Source organism: Leptonotus elevatus, chromosome 21, assembly GCF_054856555.1.
Source record: "Leptonotus elevatus isolate MCC_2025b chromosome 21, RoL_Lele_1.0, whole genome shotgun sequence".
Classification (NCBI taxonomy): domain Eukaryota; kingdom Metazoa; phylum Chordata; class Actinopteri; order Syngnathiformes; family Syngnathidae; genus Leptonotus; species Leptonotus elevatus.
In genome coordinates, this window is record NC_141259.1 from 11107922 (window position 1) to 11131435 (window position 23514).

At 41.0% G+C, this 23514-nt stretch overlaps 1 protein-coding gene across 1 annotated transcript in view; it reads left to right on the plus strand.

Moving 5' to 3' along the window:
• The window catches only part of plxdc2b (plexin domain containing 2b), a 55088-nt gene that overhangs the window by 15401 nt on the left and 16173 nt on the right, over positions 1-23514 (plus strand). The window contains exons 3-6 of the mRNA XM_086066394.1: positions 9470-9717; positions 14904-15050; positions 16800-16869; positions 22636-22758. Coding sequence (XP_085922520.1) covers positions 9470-9717; positions 14904-15050; positions 16800-16869; positions 22636-22758 — 588 coding nt within the window. The remainder of the gene's footprint in view (positions 1-9469; positions 9718-14903; positions 15051-16799; positions 16870-22635; positions 22759-23514) is intronic.

The window sequence follows — 23514 nt, forward strand, 5'->3', positions numbered from 1 at the left end:
CAAGCTTGTCAGAACAGCAGGGAACAGGCACGGTTTTTGAAAAACTGCTGGAATGGATTCCTATCAGAGGGACGCATGTCGTTATTAGGTGGGCAGCACAGGTGACGAGTGGTTCGCGCGTGCAGAGTTTAGATGTTGTCCTCAAAAGCAAAATAGCCTTAGTAGACTTTTATTTCGGAAGTTTTGCCGTGTCGCGGCGCGATGGCTAGCTTGGCTTGCCTTTTCGACGTTTAGGTTTTCTTTGTCGTGCTTTTTTTCATTGACATTATATAGTTTCGACAAACATCGACTGAACTCGTATTCAATCGCTAATTTAGGACGCTAAGAAACCGCTAGCACTGGCTAGCGGTTTCTTAGCTGTTAGCATTAGTAACGGGTGCCTGGCTGGTAATAACCATAAATGAGTTTGACAGCTGGTACCTGGCTTGCTTTCTTTATTATGGATCAAGGCTACTTTGTAATTCACTCTTCACGTTTAAAGGAAGGGAATATGCCTTAAATTGCACTTGGAGGTCTTTTTTATTAAAGAACTTTGACTTAATTTATTTTATAAAACACTTTTGCCCATTAAATAAATGTAAAAAAAACAACAACATTCAACTCTAAAATGTCAGATTTAGCCGTTTAGATTTTAGGAACACAGCTTAAAGCCATTAATAGCTTATTTTACACATGGACCATGTATAAAATAAGAATGTTTCTGTTTCATATTGCACTTATAGTTGTGTTCCTAAATCCTAAACTGCCATATTAGACATTTTGGGGTTTGTGTGTGTGTGTGTGTTTTTTTTAATGGGCAAAAGCGTTTTATAAAATAAATTAAGTACTATGTATGTATGTATTTCTTTATTTCTTTATTATTATTATTATTATTTTTATTATTTAATTAATTAATTTTTATTATTATTATTATTATTTTTTTTGTGATCCCAAAAACGATCCGATCCAAACCATGACTTTTGTGATCCGTTGCACCACTAGCATGCATATTCAGCGTAATTCTGGTACTTTATTTTTTTTTATATGCCAATGTATGTATTTTGTGACCACTGTTGTTGTGTTTAAAATTTAAAAAAACGGAAATAAAAATGTGGCTATAAAACAAATGTTGTGGAACATGAATAGCTCGCTGCTATTTTACTTTTCTAAAAATAGCTCGCAGTGTAAAAAAAAATGTCGGAGACCCTTGTTTCCAGATTGTCCATAAGCGAATGGTTGTTTGTCAATGTGTCACGTGACTGGCCAGCTGTCAATCATCTGCTCATGACTGCAGGTTCCTTATTCCCGGTAGTTAGCGCTTGTAGCGGTAATCGGATAATTGATGTTGAGTATCTGAGGTCATATGCGGGCTTTTTGTACAAGACGCATCCTCTAGACCATTTCCAATTTTCAGCTCTGTTGAGCAGTCTGCTTAGAGTCTAAGCAGACTGTGGGAACGGTGAATGCACAGATGTGTGACTGTGTGTGTTAGATTTAAGTCCGACTGAGCTACAGCCACCCCTGTCCTATCCTAATGCCATTTTAGAGCTCAGTTAGCCTGTGACCTTCATGAAAAGAGAAACACCGCCACCGGTTCGTGGGCAGTAGAAAGAATAATCTCTTATTAGAGCAAGCCCAGTAGCGTCCAATGAAGCATTTCTCCGGTACCGTGACGCTGAACAGTTCGGCTCAGAGTAGAAAAATGGAGCCGAGCCAACAGTAGCGCTTCATGGTCTTTGCAGTCAATCACTCAATCTTCTGAAATAGGAGAAAGACGACGTGCCTGACTGGAATCCTAAATTCCGAAAAGCCTGTGTCCTTTTTGTCCTGTTGTTTGGTGTCGTTCCCTGAACATTTTCAGCTTGCTGCACTGACCCAAGTGGCTAACCACCAATTACACGAGGAAAGCCGCAGCGGTGACAGCGGGCTCCTCGTGTTTTGGGTTTCTCTCACCCACGTGCCTGCTTGACTTTGTACCCAGCGCGTTGGCTCGTTTTAGCCAACTGCTTGACATCGTCATAAATCACGCAGCTGACAAAGAAATCCTTTGTGATTTATTACAAAACTTCACGACTGGAATACGTTTGTCTAGCCGGAACGCAGATAAATCTTTTTCCTGTTCACGATTTGAGGTCGAACGTTTGCATATTACCTGCTCGTGTTACTCACTTAACTTTTAAGGCATTAGAGAAATTGCGTAAGAATGCTCAAGGGGGAAGCAATCCCCCCAAAAAATTGGGGGGGCAATCATATGTTCTATGCAGCCCCGGTATTTTTGGTTAATATTGCGTTAAATCCAGCAGTTTTTACTAATATCAGAAGGCGGCCATTTAGGTCTCGGGTAACAACCAATCACAGCTCAGCTTCAGAAAACAGGTGAGCAGTGATTGGTCATTGCCTCATTCTACAAATGACTAGTGAGTTTGACATATTGTCAAGAAATGTTTAAGGTCGACTTCCCCTTTAAGATGCTTGGCTAATAGGAAAGTAGTAAACACCTGTCAAAGATGCACAAGTGATCAATTGGAGTCGCTTTAAGACGTTTGCATGTCAAGGATGGGCTAACTTTAGCCGGGTTTGTTACGTTAAGCAACTTCTATCGAATAACAATGGATCAGAGCAAATTATGCAACTCAACGGAGTTACGAGACATTTTCGTTTAAAAATCGCTTTTTAAAAATGTACAATGAAATTATAAATGCACCAAGTGTTGGCTGTAATATAGCCATACCCATTATTTCGAAATGAGGTACTTCTTTTGCTAACGCTGTTTAAATATCATGACTCAAGCCAGAGTCATAATTAGAAATCACTGGGCCGGCGTTTTACAGCTACGGAGCTCTCCAAATTTACGCGCCAATACCCATTTAGATGATTGTCCATTAATCTCTACAAAGTCTGTAATAGTTTAACATAAGCCACTTTGTCGCTTCATACTATGTATATATTTTTTTATTTTACCAATCAATCTTATCTAATGTGTCGAGGCTCCCTTTTTTTTTTTTTTTTCTTTTTGCATGACTTATTCCCAAGGTAGTGTGAAGGCACTCTTTGTAAAATTGGACATGCTCTGCGTAATGTAATTAACATTTCCCGCGCTGATAAATGTTCCTTTTTCCGATGAGTTTGGTGTCATGCCAGAGGGAGCACGGCGCGGTATATTCAAAAGGTCGGATTATTATGTTGTTTTAATATTTGATTTATCAACCTGATTGCGTCGGCAGGTGTTTAGGTCGGCAGTATTGTTTACACAGGGTTGGCATGAAAAAGAGTTGCTTATTTTATGAAACTGAAAAGCCAAAAACATTAGTTGGAACGCTTGCTTAGGATGTTTGGGTTCAAAGAAATGTTTTTACCTGTTTTAAAATTCAGTTAAAAAAATAACCCGACGACTTCAACGCTGGTCAGATCATAACAGTTTTTATCATTTGAGAGCTTTTAGAGCCAATGGATGCGCAAAATTGGACGGCCTCCAAATTTTATATACAGGAAAAAGCTTCTTTTTTTTATATGCAGTTCTTTTTTTTCTTTTGGTCTCGTCTTTAACCCCGTTTTGGTTGTGGCTGTTGCATATCATGTAATATTTACACTGCGATATCCACCGCAAGTGTGTTCTTCTGTGAGAGAAAGCAGCAGCCTTTATCTGCCGCTCCAATCTGAAGCCCCCGAGGAGGTCTGTGGCGGAGTGTTTTGACTGGGACAAAACGTGACTAATCGTCTATGAAAACAGAAACGATGGCATCGAGACCACCAGGAATTTAAATTGCCTGTGCGTTCTGTGAGTAAAGCGGGGAATTCAAATATATTTGTTAGGACGTAGTTGACCCTAAGAAACCTACAACTTGAACGGAATCTAGGGGTGTCAAAATGAGTTCCTTTAACGCCTGATTAACTCATTCACTGAAGCAATCGCCTTCGCTCCCGGCTGTTTTACTGGATGTTGACTGATTTTGCAAGGCCCACAGAATATTGTGTTCTATAGCTATAACAATTTGAAACCTACCAAAAGAAAGATTAGAGTCTCTCCATTCATCACGAAAAAAAAAGTTTTCGTTTTGCAGCAATTACCATGACAATCTAGCTAAGTTTCATCATTATTCACAGTTTTTTTTCAAATTGTGAGTAATTGAGTTTTTTTTAACATGGCCCCGGTTGATCTCTTATAGTCTCTTGTCACCTACTGGCTGTTTTTGTAATGACTGCCATTGCTTTAAGTGTTCTCTTCAGTTCAGAGGCTGCATCAAAGCCTTCTGTATGCTCTAGCATTTAAAAAACGTATAAATACGTCTTTGGGAGACTTAAAGCATTGAAAATAGAACGTATTTATACGTTTTTGGGAGAAAATTAGTTTATGATCGCCCCTTACTTGGAAAGCCTGTACTGGGGAACTCCAGTCGCAACGCAGCAGACACATCCACAGCAAAATTTTGCAGTCATAAATTTGAAATAATGTATATATTTGTGGAGTCTGGGTTAAGATGTATTTTACAATTTAAAAAAATTGCAGAATTTCACAAGTTGCTTCATGTTAGCTTGGCTGTTTGAACAATTTTATTGATCATTTAATCCAAAATGTTGTACTTATAATAATTTGTCCCAATCTGTACTGTATGTCTGTCCAACTTTGTGTTCTTTTGCTGCTGCCTGTCTTGGCCAGGTCTCTCTTGAAAAATTGGTTTTTAATCTCAATGGGACCAACCTGGTTAAATAAAGGTTAAATGAAAAAAAATTGTTAAAGATTAGATAGATTTATCTTAATATGAAAAGAAAAATGCACTGAGCTGTCACCAATGTCTTACAAATGCAATTATGCCATCTAGTGGCAGAAAAATTATTATTATTAGTATTTTATTTTGTTTTCTGTAGTCACTTTCACACTTTTTTTTTTTTGAGAGACGATGCTTTGAACGCTGCCATCATCTGCACGACGACTGTCGATGTGCAGACATTTCGGGCGTTCGTGCAGGTGCCGCCTCACTCCGCACCTGCTCTTTAACTTTCCCTTTATGTGCTTGCCTAATGATAATGTAGGCTTTTATGTGTGTGATGTGTTATAAAAGCAAGCGACGGCATGTTATAAAAGCCCACCTTTGTGACATCTGTCTGTCAGCAGCGTCTACGCTCACTTCATAAATGCACTTAGAAGCTCTCGGGTTTAAGTGCGAGGAGCGTAACAGTACGTGTGTTTGGTATGATGCAGAGTTGTAACTTGGTTAACTCATTCACTGCCATTGACGGCTATAGACGTCAAAAAATTAATTTGAACTATTTCTACTAGTTTAACATTTTTCCCCACTTTTGTTAACAAGAATATAAAAACCTAGAAAAAAAAAGTATCTTACATTTTAAACAGATGTAAAAAAAATTAATTAATCATAACTTAACTATTGAAGTCATGTGATTAATTACAATTAAAAAATTTAATCTCCTGACGCGATAAAAAGAAAATAAAATATTATTAAATATTAGGGGCGTCAGGCGATTACATTTTTTTATTGTAATTAATTGAATGGCTTTACTAGTTAACTCACGAATAATCACAAATTTTATATCTGTTCTAAATGTACAATATTTTCCCCCCTAGGTTTTCATACTCTTGTTAACAAAAGTAAAAAAAAAAAAATAAAATGTTAAACTAATAGAAACAGTTCAAATGAATTGTTGACGTCTATAGCCGTCAATGGCAGTGAATGAGTGAAAAGGGGCAGGAAGAGTAACTGTCTCACACTTATCCACATGTCAGGCATGTCATTAAGAATGGATGGATAGAATTTCATCGCATAGTGTCAGAATTTTCAGTGTCGAGAAGCCAAAGAAGACAAAGAAAACGAACGGGCTTAAGCAACGCTTACATCAGCCTCATTTGTATTTGCGTTGCTGAGAAAAGCTCCTTTCTCTTTAGATGCAATGCAGCAACAGCATTCCTTTCTTATTTCTTGCGTGTCAGCTTCCCGCCAGCGACGGTGAGTCAGGTGGGAAACGAGTAGAGAAAGGGGAAAAAAACGTGGGGGGGGGGGGTGTCTACGCAGGCAAGACCTCCATTCTGCAGCTTTATGACCTGCTAAATGTCCTTGAAAGGTTTTAGGTGCAAGAAAATGACGGTGGGCCGCCGCGTGGTGTGAATCAGTCGCGTTGACAGCCGAGGGTCTGGCCAACGAGGCTGCGAAGCTATGCGGGGGCCCTGAAAGGAGACGTAAAAGGGGAACGATTTGCTTTCACGCTCCAGCTGAGGACTAGTCCCACACCCAGGCGGCACTTTATGGTTTTTCGGTGGTCTTACAGGCATGACAAATAACGCGAACTCTGTAATAATAGACAATGTGAGTAAATCAAAAGAGAAGAGAAACAGGTTTCTCCTTTTTTCTCCAGGGTGAGTCATAGTGACATTTTTTTAGTACCTGCTGTTTGCCAGCTTTCCATCATCCACTGAGGAAGTGACGATGGTCCTTTAAAACAGACCGGCTATTCTTGCCCAGGCCATTCCAGTTTCTATGAAGTCCGACAAGAGCCATATGAAATTTATGGAAATGTGGAAGTCAACCTTAAACATTTCTTGACCATAATGTGTTATATGTGACCTCACTAGTCTAAACATGACATTCTGTTTATTATTACATTTGTGGAATATGAGTTTTTATCCACCTCAGAGGGCGGCCATTTTATCACTTGCTGTTGACTGAAGATGACATCACAGTTGAGCAACTGTGATGTCATTTTCACTCGACAAAATGGCCGCCTTGGGAAAAACTGCTGGATTTTGCTGCTAAACTTATATTCCACACACACATTATTAACTCATTCACTCCCAGCCATTTTCACCGAAGCAACCCCCTTCGCTCCTGGCCGTTTTACTGGGTTTTGACTGATTTTGCAAGGCCAACAGAATATTGTGTTCTATTGCTATAAAAACACGGAACCTACCAAAAGAAAGATTAGAGTCTCTTCTTTCATCAGGAGATATCATTTTGCAGCAATTCAAGTGTCATCGTTATTCACAAATCTGTTTAAAACACTGCGCCTTTTTGCAACATGACCCTGGTTGATCTCTTATACTCTGCTGCCACCTGCTGGCAATTTTTGTAATAGCTACCACTTCTTGAAGCGTTCTCTTCAGTTCAGATGCTGCATCAAAACCCTTCTGTATCATCTAGTATAAAAAATAAAAAAAACATAAAAAACGTATACATATGTTTTTGGGACCCTGGTAATATTTAAAATATTTACGTTTTGGGGAGCAAATGAGTTAACCAAATACCGTATTTAGATTAGTGGGGCTGCATAGAACATATTATTGTCAATATTTTTTTTTGGGGGGGAGGGGTTGACTTCCCCTTGTGTGCCTTCATGTTTTCAAAATCCCTTATTTGTGTTTTTTATTTTTGTGGAACCTTTCCTCAGGTATTCATATTTTTGATGCCCCTTTTCTGAAATGTCCTGAAATGCCACCAAATCCCTAGCTAATAGGAAAGTAGTAATTAGTGTGATTGAAAGTATGTTCAAGTGATGCATGTTTGTTCCTGGGTTGTTAGCGGAAGTTACAGATAATCAGTCAAAATCATATCAGGGTTTCCCCCAGCGCTTTATAAGCATGGCGGACCACCAGGCTTAGCAAGTTTTCCTTTGTTCAGAGTTATGTAAGATTGATAAAAAATGATATAAATGTATTTTGGAGGATCATATTTTGTTGTATATTCACGGTTGAATACACTTTTAATATACCCATATCAAGATAGAAACATGCTGACGACTTTTCTCTGAAAAAAAAAAGACGTTATACTTTTGGTGTATTGTTAAGTAGCACTTTACAGGTGTTATTTGATGAAACATTGGCGGCATGGTCTTGCGTCAGAATTTTGATTGAGGAAAACGCTTCTAATGAGTTATCACTTTGGGCTGGGTTTAACATATAACAGCGCTTTGCGGTGCATGACATGCCTGGAGACATATGGATGTTGTAACGCATATTTAAGCCTCCGGGCTCGCTTCCATTGAGGGCTTTATCGTTTACGGATATGGGAAAATCTGTGAATTAATGACAGGGGAACTGACCTTTCATCTCGTCGTCTTGTCGTGATTGTTTTGTCATATCGTCGTAATCTGCCTGTCCCTAAATGTGCCAGGATTTATGGTGAAGTCTGCGGTCCCGGCTCCAGTTTGTTCATCAGTCGTCGCTGTCTGTCATGTGTTCTCTATAGTCTTCAAGCTATACGCGTCATCCCCAGCAGCTGATTGGTGTTACTTGTGCTCCATGTTTAGCATTAGCGCGACCCTGCAATGCAGTGGTTCTCAAATTGACCCCCGATGGTCCATGAGTCATATTTTTGTGTGTGCGTGTGTCAAAATTAGTGCATCAATTTTGAGTTAATTTAAAGTTCCATTAAAGAAAATTTTTAACGTGCGATTAATGACCGCCCCTTACTTACTTAATTGAATAATAATGTATATATTTGTGGAGTCTGGGGTCTAGTTGTATTTTACAATTTTAAAAATGTGCAGACTTTCACAAGTTACTTCATTTCAAACATAGCTCTTAATATGAAAATAAAAATGCACTGAGCCGTCACCAATGTCTTACAAATGCAATTATGCCATCTAGTGGCAGAAAAATGACCAACACAAATCAATATCACACTCGTTTTTTACAGTACAGTACATCTTTTTCATTTTAACTCAATTTCATGAAGTATTATGAAATTACTGTATCAATGACTAAAAGATGCAGCCATATTTCTATTAGATTAACATTTTTGTTCCAGTTTTATGTTAAGAGTATGAAACTATACATTTAGCACAAGATAAAAAAACACATTTTTTTTAATTAATCGTGACTTTACGATTAGAAAAAATTATTGCCTGACACCCCTATTTTTGTAACTTATACATACGGGGACCAGCACACCAGTAAAATAAATCCACTAAACCAATTACTCCTCCCTACCTTAGCTTTGGGCCAACAAAAATCTCTGATTGGATTGCCGAGTCTCACATAAATCTGACATCCCACGCATGCATGTAACATTTCCAAATCTATCGCACTCTTTTTTTCATAAAGAGTTGTATGGCAAACTCGGCAAAATATGTTTGGCTTGGAAGAACAAACCTTGGGCAAAAGTTTCCAACGTGGATAAATCTCTGGTTTTGCAACACATGCTGTAAATGGGCTTCCATGTCTTTGGCAATGTTCAGCACGGTTGACACGGTGATTGCCTTCCACAGGGCTTTTTTTCCTCATCATATGGAAAACAACGTGAAAATGATTCCACTCATGTTGTCTGTTTCTTAGACGGAATTAAAGTCTCCTTTTTTGTCGTTGAGAATTTAACGCTTGAGGGATTGGAAAAAGTTGACTGTACTTTTGCTAGCTCTCATTTAGCAGACATGGTGTTGGTGTTCGCAGTGCACGCCAGCGCAGATGCAAAACAATTAATGAAATGTTCCTGATAAATCAACTTTGATGGAATTAATAAAAAAATGATTGTGTCCTTCTTAGGGGTTCCTTACTCTTATGCGCATGGTGGACAAGCGGTGGATGAGGACGTGGTCATGGACATGAAGACGCACGCACACCGCTGGAGGAGATGGCTTCCGAACAGCCCGCGGAATATGGACAGTAACAGGGCCAGTCAGGAGCAGGAACACGAGGAGGAGGAGGCGGCGCAGGAGGAGGAGGAGGCGGAGGCCGAGCGCTTCCCGGGCCTGGTGTCAGCCGAGGATGTTGGCAACAGCTCACAAATTGAGGTGGGTGGCGGCTGTGTTTGCATGTATTTTATTTTATGCTATTCCAACAAGGACCGTTCTAAATGGATGAAGAAGGGTCATTTAAAGGGTAAGTCAACCCCCCAAAAATTGACAAAAATATGTTCTATGCAGCCCCATTAGTCTAAATACAGTATTTAGGTAAATATTGCGTTAGTGGAATATGAGCTAAGCAGCGAAATCCAGCAGTTTTTATCATTATCAGGAGGCGGCCATTTTGCCACTTGCTGTCGAGTGAAAATGACATCACAGTTGTTCAGGTCTCAAGTAACAACCAATCACAGCTCAGCTTCAGAAAAAAAGGTGAGCTGTGATTGGTTGTTGCCTGAACCCTGAGCATCAGTGATGTTATCTTCAATCGATAGCAAGTAGGAAAAAAGCCGCCCCCTGAGATGGATTATTATATTATTAGTTTAGTAATCTTTTCCCACAATTTAGTCATTTGTTCCCACAGTTTAGTAATCTGTACCCACCTACAGATTAGCAAACTGTGGGTACAGATTAGTAAACTGGGTACAGATGACTAAACTATGGGTATAGATTAGCACAAAAAAAACCCACAGGGAAACTGATTCTGTACCCACAGTTTAGTCATCTGTACCCAGTTTACTAATCTCAGATTAGTTAATTTACCTGTGGGTACAGATTAGCAAACTGTGGGTACAGATGACTAAACTGTGGGTACAGATTAGCACCAAAAATAAACTGATTCGATGGAGTTTAATGATTGTTCCCTTCTAGAGCAACTTCCATTAAAAACCTCACTGCCGGGCGCGGAGCTCATATATTGAAAATTAATCCATAAAGTCCTCTGCGAAAAGCACTCGGTCGTCAGCGGCAGCAGCAATGAATCGCTCCAGACAATTAAATGTTTGCAAATGAAGTGCATGCATGAATATTGTATACCAAATTAAGATTAGGGAGCCTCATTTGTTCACCCACTTTATGCAGGGGGTGGGTTTCTAAATTGGAACCAGACAGCAGAGCAGGAAATGGAGCCAGCGAGGCGCAAGAAGCTGGTGAAGCTACTTGAAATTAATGGTTGGGGTCTGTTTATGAGCCTATGTAAATTAAAGGTACCGAGGCCTTGTACGCTCCGCTGTGGCGCCACAGTCCGCGTTCTGTAATGACGCCGGCCTCCCTCAGGGGGTCGAGGCAGCTCGTTATGTTTTTTTTTTCTTTTTCAACGGCTTCTAATCGTGATGGGTTCACAAGCCGAGTCTCCCACTGAGGGAGGGAGAGAGGGAGCTTTGATCGCCAGCTGTAAAGGTCCAAACACAAGCGCGCGCGCACACACACACACACACACACACACGCAAACAGTCATTTAAACACATTTTTACTGTAAATACACGCCCTCTACTTAAAAGAAGGCTGAAATGCCAAATGGAAAATAGTGCAAAACCCATATTGAGTTACTAAAACCTGATTTGCATATTTTGGTTACTGAAGCGGTTCTTCAAAAACGATGGTAGAAAGACGGCGCCCAACACAGAATTAAAGTTTGTTTGGATCTGCTGAATCACTGTTAACAATCACTTATTCCACTTTATCCCCTGCATCACCTTTTATAGCCACTTTACACCAGAGAAGAAAATCCCTCCATCTTTTTTATGCGCTGCGGTGGGAGGTTGTGTTTGGGTTAACTGGTGCCACCCGGCCAGCTTTGGATCCCTCTCACCTGGAAGTGCGCGTTTAAAACAGCGGTGGCATCGTGACAGCAGACGGTGTGGCGCCCGGAGGCTGTGAATCACTCACTCTCCAGGTCATTAACCCCGATTGAAACCGATGGCAAGATGGCGGCGGAGATTAGTATTCCAATATTCCATGCTGAGAGTTTTTTCAGTCTCATCTTAACAAACTTGAGCTAACTGGCCAGCCCTTCATTCACATCTGCGAGTGTCCATACTGAATGAGCCGATGCGCCGTGCTGACCTCAGGCCCGGCGAACCGTTTGAAAAAGCCGCTCTCAGCTGTTTGGGGTCCGCTCTGCAAACGCAGAACAGGCCGACGAGCCAAGCGCATGCCGCGGGCCACTCCCTGCTGGGCGTTACATTCAACACCCTTCTCCTTTCCAAATACTGCATCATATGTGATATGTCAATGCCGCCGGTCGATATCGCTTCGGAGGGCCCAGACAGACATATTCCTCCCTGTGCGCCCTCCCAAAGCACTGGCGTGCATTCCGCGGCCTCATTTTCACACCCTGCCGCTTATATTTACACTACGTGCGGCCTGTCTTGAGGCTTTAACCGATGTCAGACGTGACAGTTTGCCAGGAAAAGCAAACGGGAGTATGTGGGGTCCGACCAGGGATCTGATTGTGTGGCTCGTTCTAATGTGCGGTAATGGGGGGCGGGGGGGGCTTTACGGTGGCGAGATTTCATGTCTGCGGCCACTCGCACAGAGGCTCTTTTGAGGGGGGGGAATTCCCATAGCTCGGATTCTGAGTGCTGCTCTTTACCTTCAGCTCATTTGAGCTGAAGGACAGGCCGGGCATGCAAGGTGCGACTGGCAGGAGATAATGTGTGGAGTGTTGGAGTTGGGGTTATTCCAACTTTTTTGTTTACATTCATAACCCAAAAAGTTGGGTTGATCTTTAAAAAAAATAATAAAGTTGTGTAGTGGGTTACTCATTCTTCCAACTTTTTGGTTTACAAGGTAAATAACCCAAACATTGGGTCAGGTTATTCATTTGAACCAACTTTTTGGTTTACATGCATAACCCAAAAAGTTGGGTTGGTGTAAAAAAGAAAAAAGAAAAAAGAAGAAGTTGTTTAGTGGTTTACTCATTCAACCAACTTTTGGGTCAGTAAATAAATAACCCAATACATTGTTTTCTGGGTTAGTTTGTTTTGGTTTAAATGAATAAACCAACTTGGGTTATTTTTTACCCAAATTTATGTTTCTCATGCACAACCCAAAGCATTTGGTCAGCCCCCCCCCCCCATTTTCTTTTTTAAGTAAATAAATCATAACGTTGGGTCGATCCCTTTTTGACCCAATTTGGGTTATTTTTGACCCAACAGTTTTTAGAGTGTAGTTTGGAAGGATCGTAGGAAATGACCCCCTAAAATGGCCGCGTCAAATCAATATGGCAGATGGCATGTGTCTTTTCAGGTTTTTGAGACTTTTGTATGGCTCTACACACAATAGACACGACCACCAGAAACAAAGCAATTTCAAGAGCCCTTTGGCAAAGCAAGGGACAAATCAAGCCGGTCTAAAAAGCCCTTAAAAAGCAGGCTGCTATTTCGGGATTGTCTCTCATCAGAGAAACATCGGAGCAGTGCTTGTAAAAATCGCACTTTTATTGTTTCCTGCACAAAATTAGGAAGACGTGCTTGTGTCATGGGGCTTCCTGTTGCTTGCCTCCTAAAAAACCTTCTAATAAGTCGCCTCACAGCTGCACCTTTTAGCTCAAAAACCTTGTTAAAAAGTTTGTGTTTCAGAGACTGGACTTTTAAAGGAGGATGTCATTTATCAGAACTCCCACAGCGTAGTTGATATTTGGACACATGGATGGTGTTCAAATATAGCACGCTTAATTTGACAAAAGGCCAGTAGACAAACGTTAATTAAAGAAAAAACTTGGCTTAGATAAGTCAGTGTTTTATCATCCCTTTAGAGAATGCATTACGCGCCTCTACATAATATTAGCTTTGGAATAAGAGACTTGAGATGAGAAATTTCTCATTCCAAACGGGTGTTCCTCTCTGTGATTTGATTTAAGCTAACACAGCCAGGCGCCTTTCATCAGCGCTAGCGCAGACAAATCAAGTCAGAAGAAATCCCCCTAGGGTCAGCCTGAGTCAGCACTTTTTAGGAGAGGGAAGTCGTAAAGGGGTTAGAGCATCCAAACGATAAGCACCGGATGTTTTTGGAGATGGTCTGAGGAGTAAAGGTCAAAGATGGACACCTGGTGACAGAGACGAGTCATTCATCCAGGTGGGGGCTTGTCCGACAACACAAGATTTGCTTGGTTGCTTAGTGCCCGACCGATTAATCAGCCGTCGATTATAATCGGCCAATTGGGCCAAATGGCTGATTATTTTCCCCTTAAAACGTTATCATCGAAGAAATCCGAAGTTTCCGACGCTGTGAAAGTACCTTGAATGCACCATATTTGTTTGCTTGCGTAGCATTGGCAACTAGCTAATGTGTAGCATATGTTATTCTGGTTATTCGTTTGTCCCTAAGCGTCGTTTAAGCTGTTTTTAATGACACCCCAGTTGGAGTTAACTGTAAAACTAAACACACGACGATAAGAAATGTATCCACGGTATATTTAAATACAAAAAAAGCTTCATTTTTAAAACATCGCTAGCCTAGCGCTAATGCTATAAGCAAAGAGAGGAACCCATTCAAATGCTAACAGGAAGTTAGCATAGACTTCGGGAGTGTTTATCCTTCAAATAACGAACATTCCCACACACAAATGCAGTGGGAACACATACTAACAGGTGAAATAACACTACGCAAAGGCACACATTCTTCCTAATGTGTGAAAATTTTGTTATTTTATTAGAATTCAGTCGGAGTCCAGTTTAGTAACTTTCTTCTGTACTCACTTTAAGCGTGTACACCATGGATGCACGGCACCAGACTGCCCCCAAGAGGCCAAAACTCACATGAAAAGTCAGTATTTGTTCTTACTGGTTTTTCAGTCGCTATTATTTTATTTTATTCTATTCTTATTTCACTTTCTTGTTTTATCTCGTCATTTTCCTTCCAAGTTATATTTAAAGTTGATATTATATCGGTTGAGCCCTAATTTCATCCTTGATGGGTGGGCATTGGGCAGGCGCTCCAGACACCATTAATTGTAAATAAGCTATTAAAAAAATGAATTTTCATTTATCCCCTTTTAACTAGACAGACAGACAATATTAATAAGTATAATTTTAGATTACGCCATTGCGTGTAGGCAGACGCCTCGCAATAAAACATAAATCAGAGATTTATGTTTTAAATCAGAGATTTATGTTTTATGGTGAGTTCTCCATCTGGCGCTCCTCCAACATATGTGGGGATCTAAACTACTTGAGGCGTGCTTTGTATCCCAATAAAAAAATGGGGAAAAAAATCTAATGTGGGATACTCTGTATTTCTAATTGGGTGTTTATATTGCATACACATTATCTTGTGTTGTTTATCCCCCCACGTAGGAGGACACAGATCACAACTACTACACATCCAAAATGTACAGCCCGACGGATCCGACAAGCAAGGGATTGTGGGTAAACATCGAGCAGATGGACAAGGAGAAAGTAAAGATTCACGGGATTCTGTCCAACACGCACAGACAAGCAGCGGTAAGTCGACGAACGACAACCCGAGGAGGATTTCTTACATAAACGAGTCACACGTTAATGAATTTTCCTACGCTTGCATGTTTGCTTTTGATATTATCCAGATACTGACAGAAATGTTTGGGTCATGGACAGGAAAAAAAAAAAAAGAAGCAATTTGAGGACATTTGGGCTTTGGGAGAAGTCTCAATTAGTCAAAAAAAGTAACAAGGTAGCTGGAAATAATCATCAGTTTCAGTCCTACTTTCCATGTGTGCCCTGCAGTTCAACTATGATTTACATTTCCAAAATGAAAGAAGTCATCATTAATGCAATTTGGTGTTTGTGGTGGAATGCTAATATCAAATTACCCTGGTAAAATATTGATGGAAACTCGAGTCGCTCGCAAGCTGCCGTATGGACTCAACGGAAGGGTGAACGTGCAGTCCTCCGTTTGGTCGCATTTCAGCACCCCAAAAATTACTCTAGGCGTTAAATGTAAACTTGAATAATGAGCCCCATGCTGCTTCACCATGTCTCATTCTATTATCATATGTCGCAGGCTGTTCTGTGAAATTTCTAGTAAAAAAGCCAAGAAAGAGTTTTCCGCATTGTGCATTCGACTCGTTTTCCTTCAACTGGTGATGGATTGAGCCTCGTTTTAGTACAATGGGGCCTGATTTTGAGCGGAATCTCTTCCCTAGAGCAAAGTGGGGTCTGACTTTGGCTTTTGTCCTGGAGGAAAATCGATAAGTGCATCTGGCCCGCCAGGCCTTGAGATGAAGTGAAACTATACGTGCCTTTCTCCGTTTCGGTAGCAGTGTTGCATTTCAAATGAACCGAGTTTTTAAGGCAGGCTTTAGAGGTGCAATTCCGATTTAATGCCTATATCTATTTTCAAGCACTGACGTGACAAGACTGGTCGCAATGACTGGACGTGGCGTGACTGGACTGGTCGCAATGACTGGACGTGGCGTGACTGGACTGGTCGCCATGACTGGACGTGGCGTGACTGGACTGGTCGGCGTGACTGGACTGGTCGGCGTGACTTGGCGTGACGTGACTGGACTGGTCGCCGTGACTTGACGTGACGTGACTGAACTGGTCGCCGTGACTGGATGTGACTTGACGAGACTGGTCGCCATGGCTGGACGTGACTGGTCGCCGTGACTGGACATAGTGTGGCTGGACTGGTCGACGTGACTGGACTGGACGCCATGACTGGATGTGACGTGACAAGACTGGTTGCCATTACTGGACGTGGCGTGACTGGACTAGTCGCCGTGACTTGGTAGGACGTGACTAGACTGGATGCCATGACTGGACGGGACGTGACGAGACTGGTCGCCATGACTGGCCGTGATGCGACTGGTCGCCATGACTAGACGTGACGTGACGAAACTGGTCACCATGACTGGACAGGACGTGACTGGACCTGATTTGATTTGACTTGCTGTGGAGTGGCTATGCCGTGGCTGTGACGAAGACGACTTGGTTAGCAACCCCACACAACCGAAACGTGACATTTAGCCATATGCTAAGAAAAAAAATAGCAAAATACGATAGTCGCATGTTTTTAAAGTCTTTATTGGTGTTGTTTGGGCAGACGCAGGTGTGTATATCTGACCGATCAATGTATTTGGGGTTTATCCTATCCAGACTTTTACGCTCACTAATTTGGCACATATCTAATAAGCATTAGATTTGTATCCATTGATTCCAATCTGAAGCATTTTATTTGACATTTCTTCTTGTCTGCTTATTTCCTCACAGAGAGTCAACCTGTCCTTCGATTTCCCTTTCTATGGACATTTTCTGCGTGAGATCACCGTGGCAACTGGCGGTAAGTCAACATAAGTCAGTAGTTCACTATTAAATATTGTTATTGGATATGCTGTCGATGCTACCCGGCAGACACATTTTACTGCAATGTGGTTTGGCGGAGGAATGTGGTTGGGATTCATAAGCTGCTGAAACATTTATGAAATGTACAGCATTGTGTATATGTGTGTGTGTGTGTGTGTGTGAGTGCCATTATTGTGTGTTTTTTTAGAGTGTGGCTGCGGTACGGCACACCAACATCATAGCCCCTTAGTACTGAAAAGCATCCAACAGCAAAGGCGTTCCTGACAGGTCTTAAAAGATTTGGACCTCAAACGGCTCCAAATAGTTGTTCTGACACATGACCATTTGCAGTTCTCACCTCGGCGGGAACGTCTGTTCGGAAACAGAGGATGAAAAACAAACTCCCCACCACCTACGTGACGAACTGAACTGAAGGGGAAAGCAGGCGTTGGGTTTGGATTGGAAACAAGAGTGGGTCTGCCAAGTGGCTTCGCCGCCATTGATAAGGCGGCGGCGGAATCAGAAGGCGGGTGTGTATGTGTGTCTAAGGCTAAGGCTTGACACGGCCGCCTGGGAACAATTTGTCTTCCGTTCATAATAAACATGCTAGGTAGTAGTTAACGATGACACTTTGGAAAGTAACACTAAATAAGATTTTTCTCACAGGTCTTTTGCCACTACAATGAACCACTAATAGTTTCCACATACAAAAATGGGTAATAATAATAATAATAATTATAGTAAACTTGAATAATAATAAAAAAGATAGAAATCTTTAAGAATAATTAAATAATAAAAACATACATTTAATTAAATAGTAAATAAATAAAAACATACATTAAGTTAAATAATAAATAAATAGATAAATGAAAACATAATAAGATTTTTCTACAATGACCTGCTAATAGTTTCCATAATTTAAAAAAAAAAAATAGATAATAATTATAATTTAAATAAATAAATAAAAACATAATAAGTTTTCTCTCACAGTTCTCTACCTGCTAAGAGTTTCCACAAACACAATTAAAATAGGTAATAATAATAACAAATAAAAACATAATAATAAGATTTTTCTCAGTTCTTTTGCCTACAATGACCAGCTAATAGTTTTCCACAAAAAATATTAAAATAGCTAGTGATGACGATGATAATAATAATAATAACATTAATAATAATACATTTGATAAAAATATAACAAATAAAAATAAATAAATAATAATAATAAACAAATAAAAACATAACAATAATAATTCTAATACTACTACTACTAATAATAATAATAATAATAATATTATTATTATTAATAATAATAATAATTATAATAATACAGTAGGTCAATTTGTGAATCAAAAACTGCAAAACTGTGTGGGTTTAGTGTACTGGCTGATGATTGGCAAGGTTCTTACCAGATAGCTGAGGGACGTACAGAGGACGGATATGAGCCGGAACGACGGGAAAGAAGTTAGAAAATAAGACGTAATGGAGCCAAAAGGTCAGGACATGTAGGAGAGACAAATAATTCTCCCCTCTTCAAGCTGTGTTTACGCACGCCGTCCTGAGTACTGCTTTTTCGGGAACGTCCAAAGAAAACATCAAGCGGGAATTAGCGCGCCTGCTCGACTGCTGGAGCTTCACTTTATTGGTGTTTACATAAGCGCTTTTTGTTCTTCTTTGCCTGATACTCGGCGTCGATCGCATCTGCTCGGGGTCGCCGCAGAGTGATCGCATGCACGGCCAAGAGTTTTTTGTTTACTCAAGCTGTCTTCCATTACTAATTGATAGAAAACCTATTCAGTCCATTAAGTGCTTTCCAGAGGACGTGTGCACACATCCCTAACTGATGGACCACATTAAGTGGACCATAATAATAATAATATACCATTTTAAAGCCAGAAAGACCTCATCACCTTGTCGACTTTGAAATAATCACAGTAGTGCGCAGCCATTACCAGGTCAGCACAAGTGCTTTACAAATGTATTAGAGCAACACCCAAAGAAAAGATTGCCAAAGTACCCTTTAACCAAAATAGTTTTAAAGCTGTAATGAGATCATTACACGAGCATTCAATATTTCAGTACTTTATACAAACATAGCATAATGACATAATTGAATAGAATGTAAAAAAAATTAATAAAAATAACTGTTTGTGCATCATGATTTCAATTCAATAGAGATTGTGTGTTTCCTCCTGCTGTGCACGCCTTGGCCACAAGGGGCAGCTATTGATACACACAAAAAGACTGTTACAATTTAGCTTAGTAAGATGCTGTAATGTTAATATTGTGAATATATGTGTTCAAATATTAGCAGAGGTGGCAAATCCAGGTCCAGAAAATAAAAACCCTGCCACAGTTTGGCTTTATCCCAGATGCTAGCTTGCTAGCTCCCTAGCTAGCTCCCATGGTGCTCGTTTACCTGCTAGCTAGCTAGCACCTGGGGCTAAAGCCAAACTGTGACAGGGTTTTTACTTTCTGGACCTGGTTTTGCCACCTCTGAATATCAGTTGCTTAATGGCTAACTTATATCTACTGCATCATTAATGATAGTTTTCTTAGCCAGTCTGTGGCTTTTTGGATTGTGTGCTAGTATTAAGCTAGTAGATGTTATTAGGGCAAAGTCATGATACTGCAGAGTCATTTCTCGTGGGTTTTTAATTCCTGTAAATGCGATTTGCTAATTTCAATACTTCAGTCATTTAACTACTGTACTAATGTACAAAACTACTAACTAAGAGCAGGTTTCCCATGATTTCCTATTTTTACGAAGACATTAATAAATATATATAGACATTGGTGACAGTCAGGACAGACGCTAAACTGAAAGGGAGGAAAGGAAGTGAGAAGTCAAAGCCTGAGAGGGCCTGCAGGAGAAAGATTGCTGCTTCCACCTTCTCTTTTTCACTCTCCTCCCTTCATCTGTCTGGATGAATCCTTTCTTATGGGCTCGTCACCACCCAAATGCCTTTTCCAAGACGCCACCTTGACATCGCCCTTGGGGAAGAAAAACAGCGAGTGGTGATCATGATAAGAGATGCGTGGGATTTTTCTTTTTCTTTTTTTATTATTCCACTCAGCTGTAACGGAGCATCTTCGGAATATTTGGCCAAGACTCGTCTTTGAGGGTCTTTGATGTGATAATAGCTTGGCTGGGCGGTTGTGGTTTTTGCCGTCAAAAAAGACTTGTGTGGAAAAATGCCGATTGCTTCGCCTAGTGTCTTCTCATTTCCAGCTCCTCGATCCCCCCTGACACTCTACACAAACACACACACACGCACTTTGGGGCCGGTTACGCCACTATTAAGTAAAAACGGTTGAAAACAGTCTCACTCTGGTGGTTGCTTTAAAGCATTTCCCAACCTTTATTGAGCCAAGGCATATATTAGCAAAATCTCACGACACACCACCATCATAAAAACTACATACAGTTGTACCTTGACTTATGAGTTTAATTCGTTCTGTGCCCTTGGTCCTAAAACACCACAATTACTATACATACTATTTTTTGTCATGAGGGAACGTGAGTGGATGAGGGATGGTGGACCCAAATGCAGGGAAACAGGAAACAAGTGCAATATGTGCTACTTTTATTAAACCATAGTGCGAAAGGTGAGCAGACAATCATGACTGGATGGGACGTGAGTGGACTGGTCGCCATGACTGGGCGGGGCGTGAGTAGACTGGTCACCAAGACTGGACAGAACGTGACATGACAGGACCTGATTTGCCTTGATGTGACTTAATGTGGAGTGAATTTACTTGGCTGGGGTTATGGCTTCATGGCTGTGACGAGGACGACTTGGTTAGCTGTGGTGAGGACGACTTGGTTAGTTGTGACGAGGACGACTTGGTTAGCTGTGGCGAGGATGACTTGGCAGTGGTGATGACTCGGCAGTGACAAGGACTGCATGGCTGTGACGAGGACGACTTGGCAGTGGTGATGACTTGGCAGTGACAATGGCTACTTGGCTGTGATGAGGACGACTTGGTTAGCTGTGACGATGACTTGGCAGTGACTATGGCTACTTAGCTGTGAAGAAGATGACTTGGCTGTAATGAAGACTTGACGCACGAACTTCGACACAAAACATAGGTAATGCACCCACACCGACTGGACAAACATACCTGGGGAAGGGAAGAGTGGAAGACACACACAGGTGGACGTGATTACACATAATGAGACGAGGGGAAAGACAAAGAACACAAAACATTGAACACTCGAACAACAAAGAACATGGGCACACAAAATCAAATAAAAACCCAACCCCAAAGAACTGAAACGTGACCATTTAAAAAAATATATATATTTCCTTGACCACATGTTACTGTTCATTACTGTTCTGTTGCTCCATTCCCCCTTTCCCACTTTTGACTACGGTGGCGTATCTGAAGCTCGCTAAAAATGGTAAATGGACGGCACTTATAGAGCGCTCATATGGTGCTCAAAGTGCTTTACAATGTGTCATATTCACCCATTCATGCACCAGTGGTCAGCAGATTTGATCAGATTGCAGCTGTAGCTGATGTGAAATAAATCTCTCGGGCACACAGCTTGTAGAATTTAAGAATCGAAATTTGGTTTTCATACTGTGGAGGGAACACACATTGGATTGAGAGCAAGTGAATGGAAATGTATCCTGCTAGTGGCACTTGGCTAAACTCTACTGACGTCCTAAACGGCGCATAGTTGGGATTATTGCTGAGGTTCCTAACTGAATCCTGGCGATTAAATCAGAATCCCGATTCCTCAAATGTGCAGCTTTTGCACTTCTTCCTTGATTTATGCTCGGCCGGTTGGATAGAAATGCTCGAATGATCTCGACGTCTGCTTTCATTTGCATTCAAGGGCTGGATTTCTTTTCCAGAAGCCGCGTTTGTCGTTGTTCATTTGTGTGATTTGCAGAAATGCTAAATACACAACTTTTTCGGGGGAGGGTGGAAATACAAATGTAAGCAAGTCGGTGGAGTTTTGACACCACTACATAAAGTCACATGGTCCTCACTCACTCCCCCGCCCTCTTGTGTCCTTTGTGCTGTCTGTGCTCAATGTGGAGAATTATTTACAGGGAGGTCTTAAGGGAAAGATTGATTCCCCTCACGGCATCTTCTGCGCTCTTCCTGCTGCATGACATAAAATAACAAACTTTAATCGCAATGAGATTCCTCCTCTCAACCAAATATACTTCAATGTTATTTATATATATATATATTTTTTTTTTTTGCAATTATATAAACTGGTTCAAATAATAATTGTATAATGCGAAATGCATATATGTTACGCTAATTAAACCTTTACTTGGCAACATATAATCTCCAGGAAGACTGGCACGGTTGGTATAGCCAAAAGGGAGTAAAACTTTCGTTGCCATTTTAACCATTGCTAATTTCCGCATTCTGAGTGCGCTCCCTTATGATGACTAATGGGCGGTTTCTCCATTGTGCTGGAGTCCATTAATAAGCGTGTTTACAGGCCGCTAAGCGGTAAAGATCTGGTTTGCGTCGAGCTCGGGGCACGTGTGAGGAGAAATCCATTTGCTCAGAGGACGCCAACAAAGTTGCCATGTGTTTGTTTTGCAGTCAACGCGTATTCCTGATACATGAGTCACTCGGCGTAGATTTGCTCAAGGCCCCTTGCGATTTGCCTCTTCTGTTTCTGATAGAAGACGCTACCGCTAATTCAAACCATCGCTAAAGCAGCTTGAAACCATGCTCCGTGTCTTGTCAGGCTCAAAACTGTACTAATTTGTATGTGTTTGATCTCCCTCAGGGTTCATCTACACAGGCGACGTGGTGCACCGGATGCTGACAGCCACGCAGTACATAGCCCCCCTTATGGCCAACTTCGACCCCAGCGTGTCCAGAAACTCAACCGTCATCTACTTTGACAACGGTAGCAACATTGTTTTCTTTCCTTCTATATTACTGTTTTACTGTGATATGTTGAGTTTTAAACAAACAGCTCTTCTCTATGGCAAGGTGTGAAACCTTCCCGTAATGCTCTCTTAAATTTTCACTCACGCTAACTGAATGAAAGCCATCGGGCTTTTTTTCTTTCTTTTTTTTCATCACATTCGTCGTCGCCAGACTGTGTGACCTTCAAAGCGGAGCTCACCCGACTAGAACCACACTAATCCATTCTCAGCGCGCCGCCGATATCGGTGAAGAGTTTCACGGTCTGTTAGTGACACTCGACGCGTACGTGCAAAACCTAGGGATAGATTTGGGATTAGCCCTGAGGCTAGCCACAAACTGCTGGTCTTCTTTTTGGTTACATTTAGCAATTTATGATATGGTACAAAAAGAATATAGGTACATTTAGCTTTTGTTCTATACATACAGTAAAGTGCAGATGATCTTGCATGCAAAGGTGAGAATTTATGATCATTCAGACTAAATTACAATTAATTGGCAAAGGTCTGAACTCTGCTGACATGGACGTACAGTTATCATGCAGTGATCGTAGTTATTTCACAAACTAGCAATGCAGTTGGTTATTTACTTAGCTCAGTTGTTTTGTTTGTTTGTAGTTGAGTAAGTCCCTGCGTTTGTCCTTGAGCAAGTTCGTCAGCTAGACTTGTAGTTAGTTGGTTGGCTAGTTAGTTCATCTATCTGCTGGTTAGTTAGTTAGTTCATACTCACGCATATC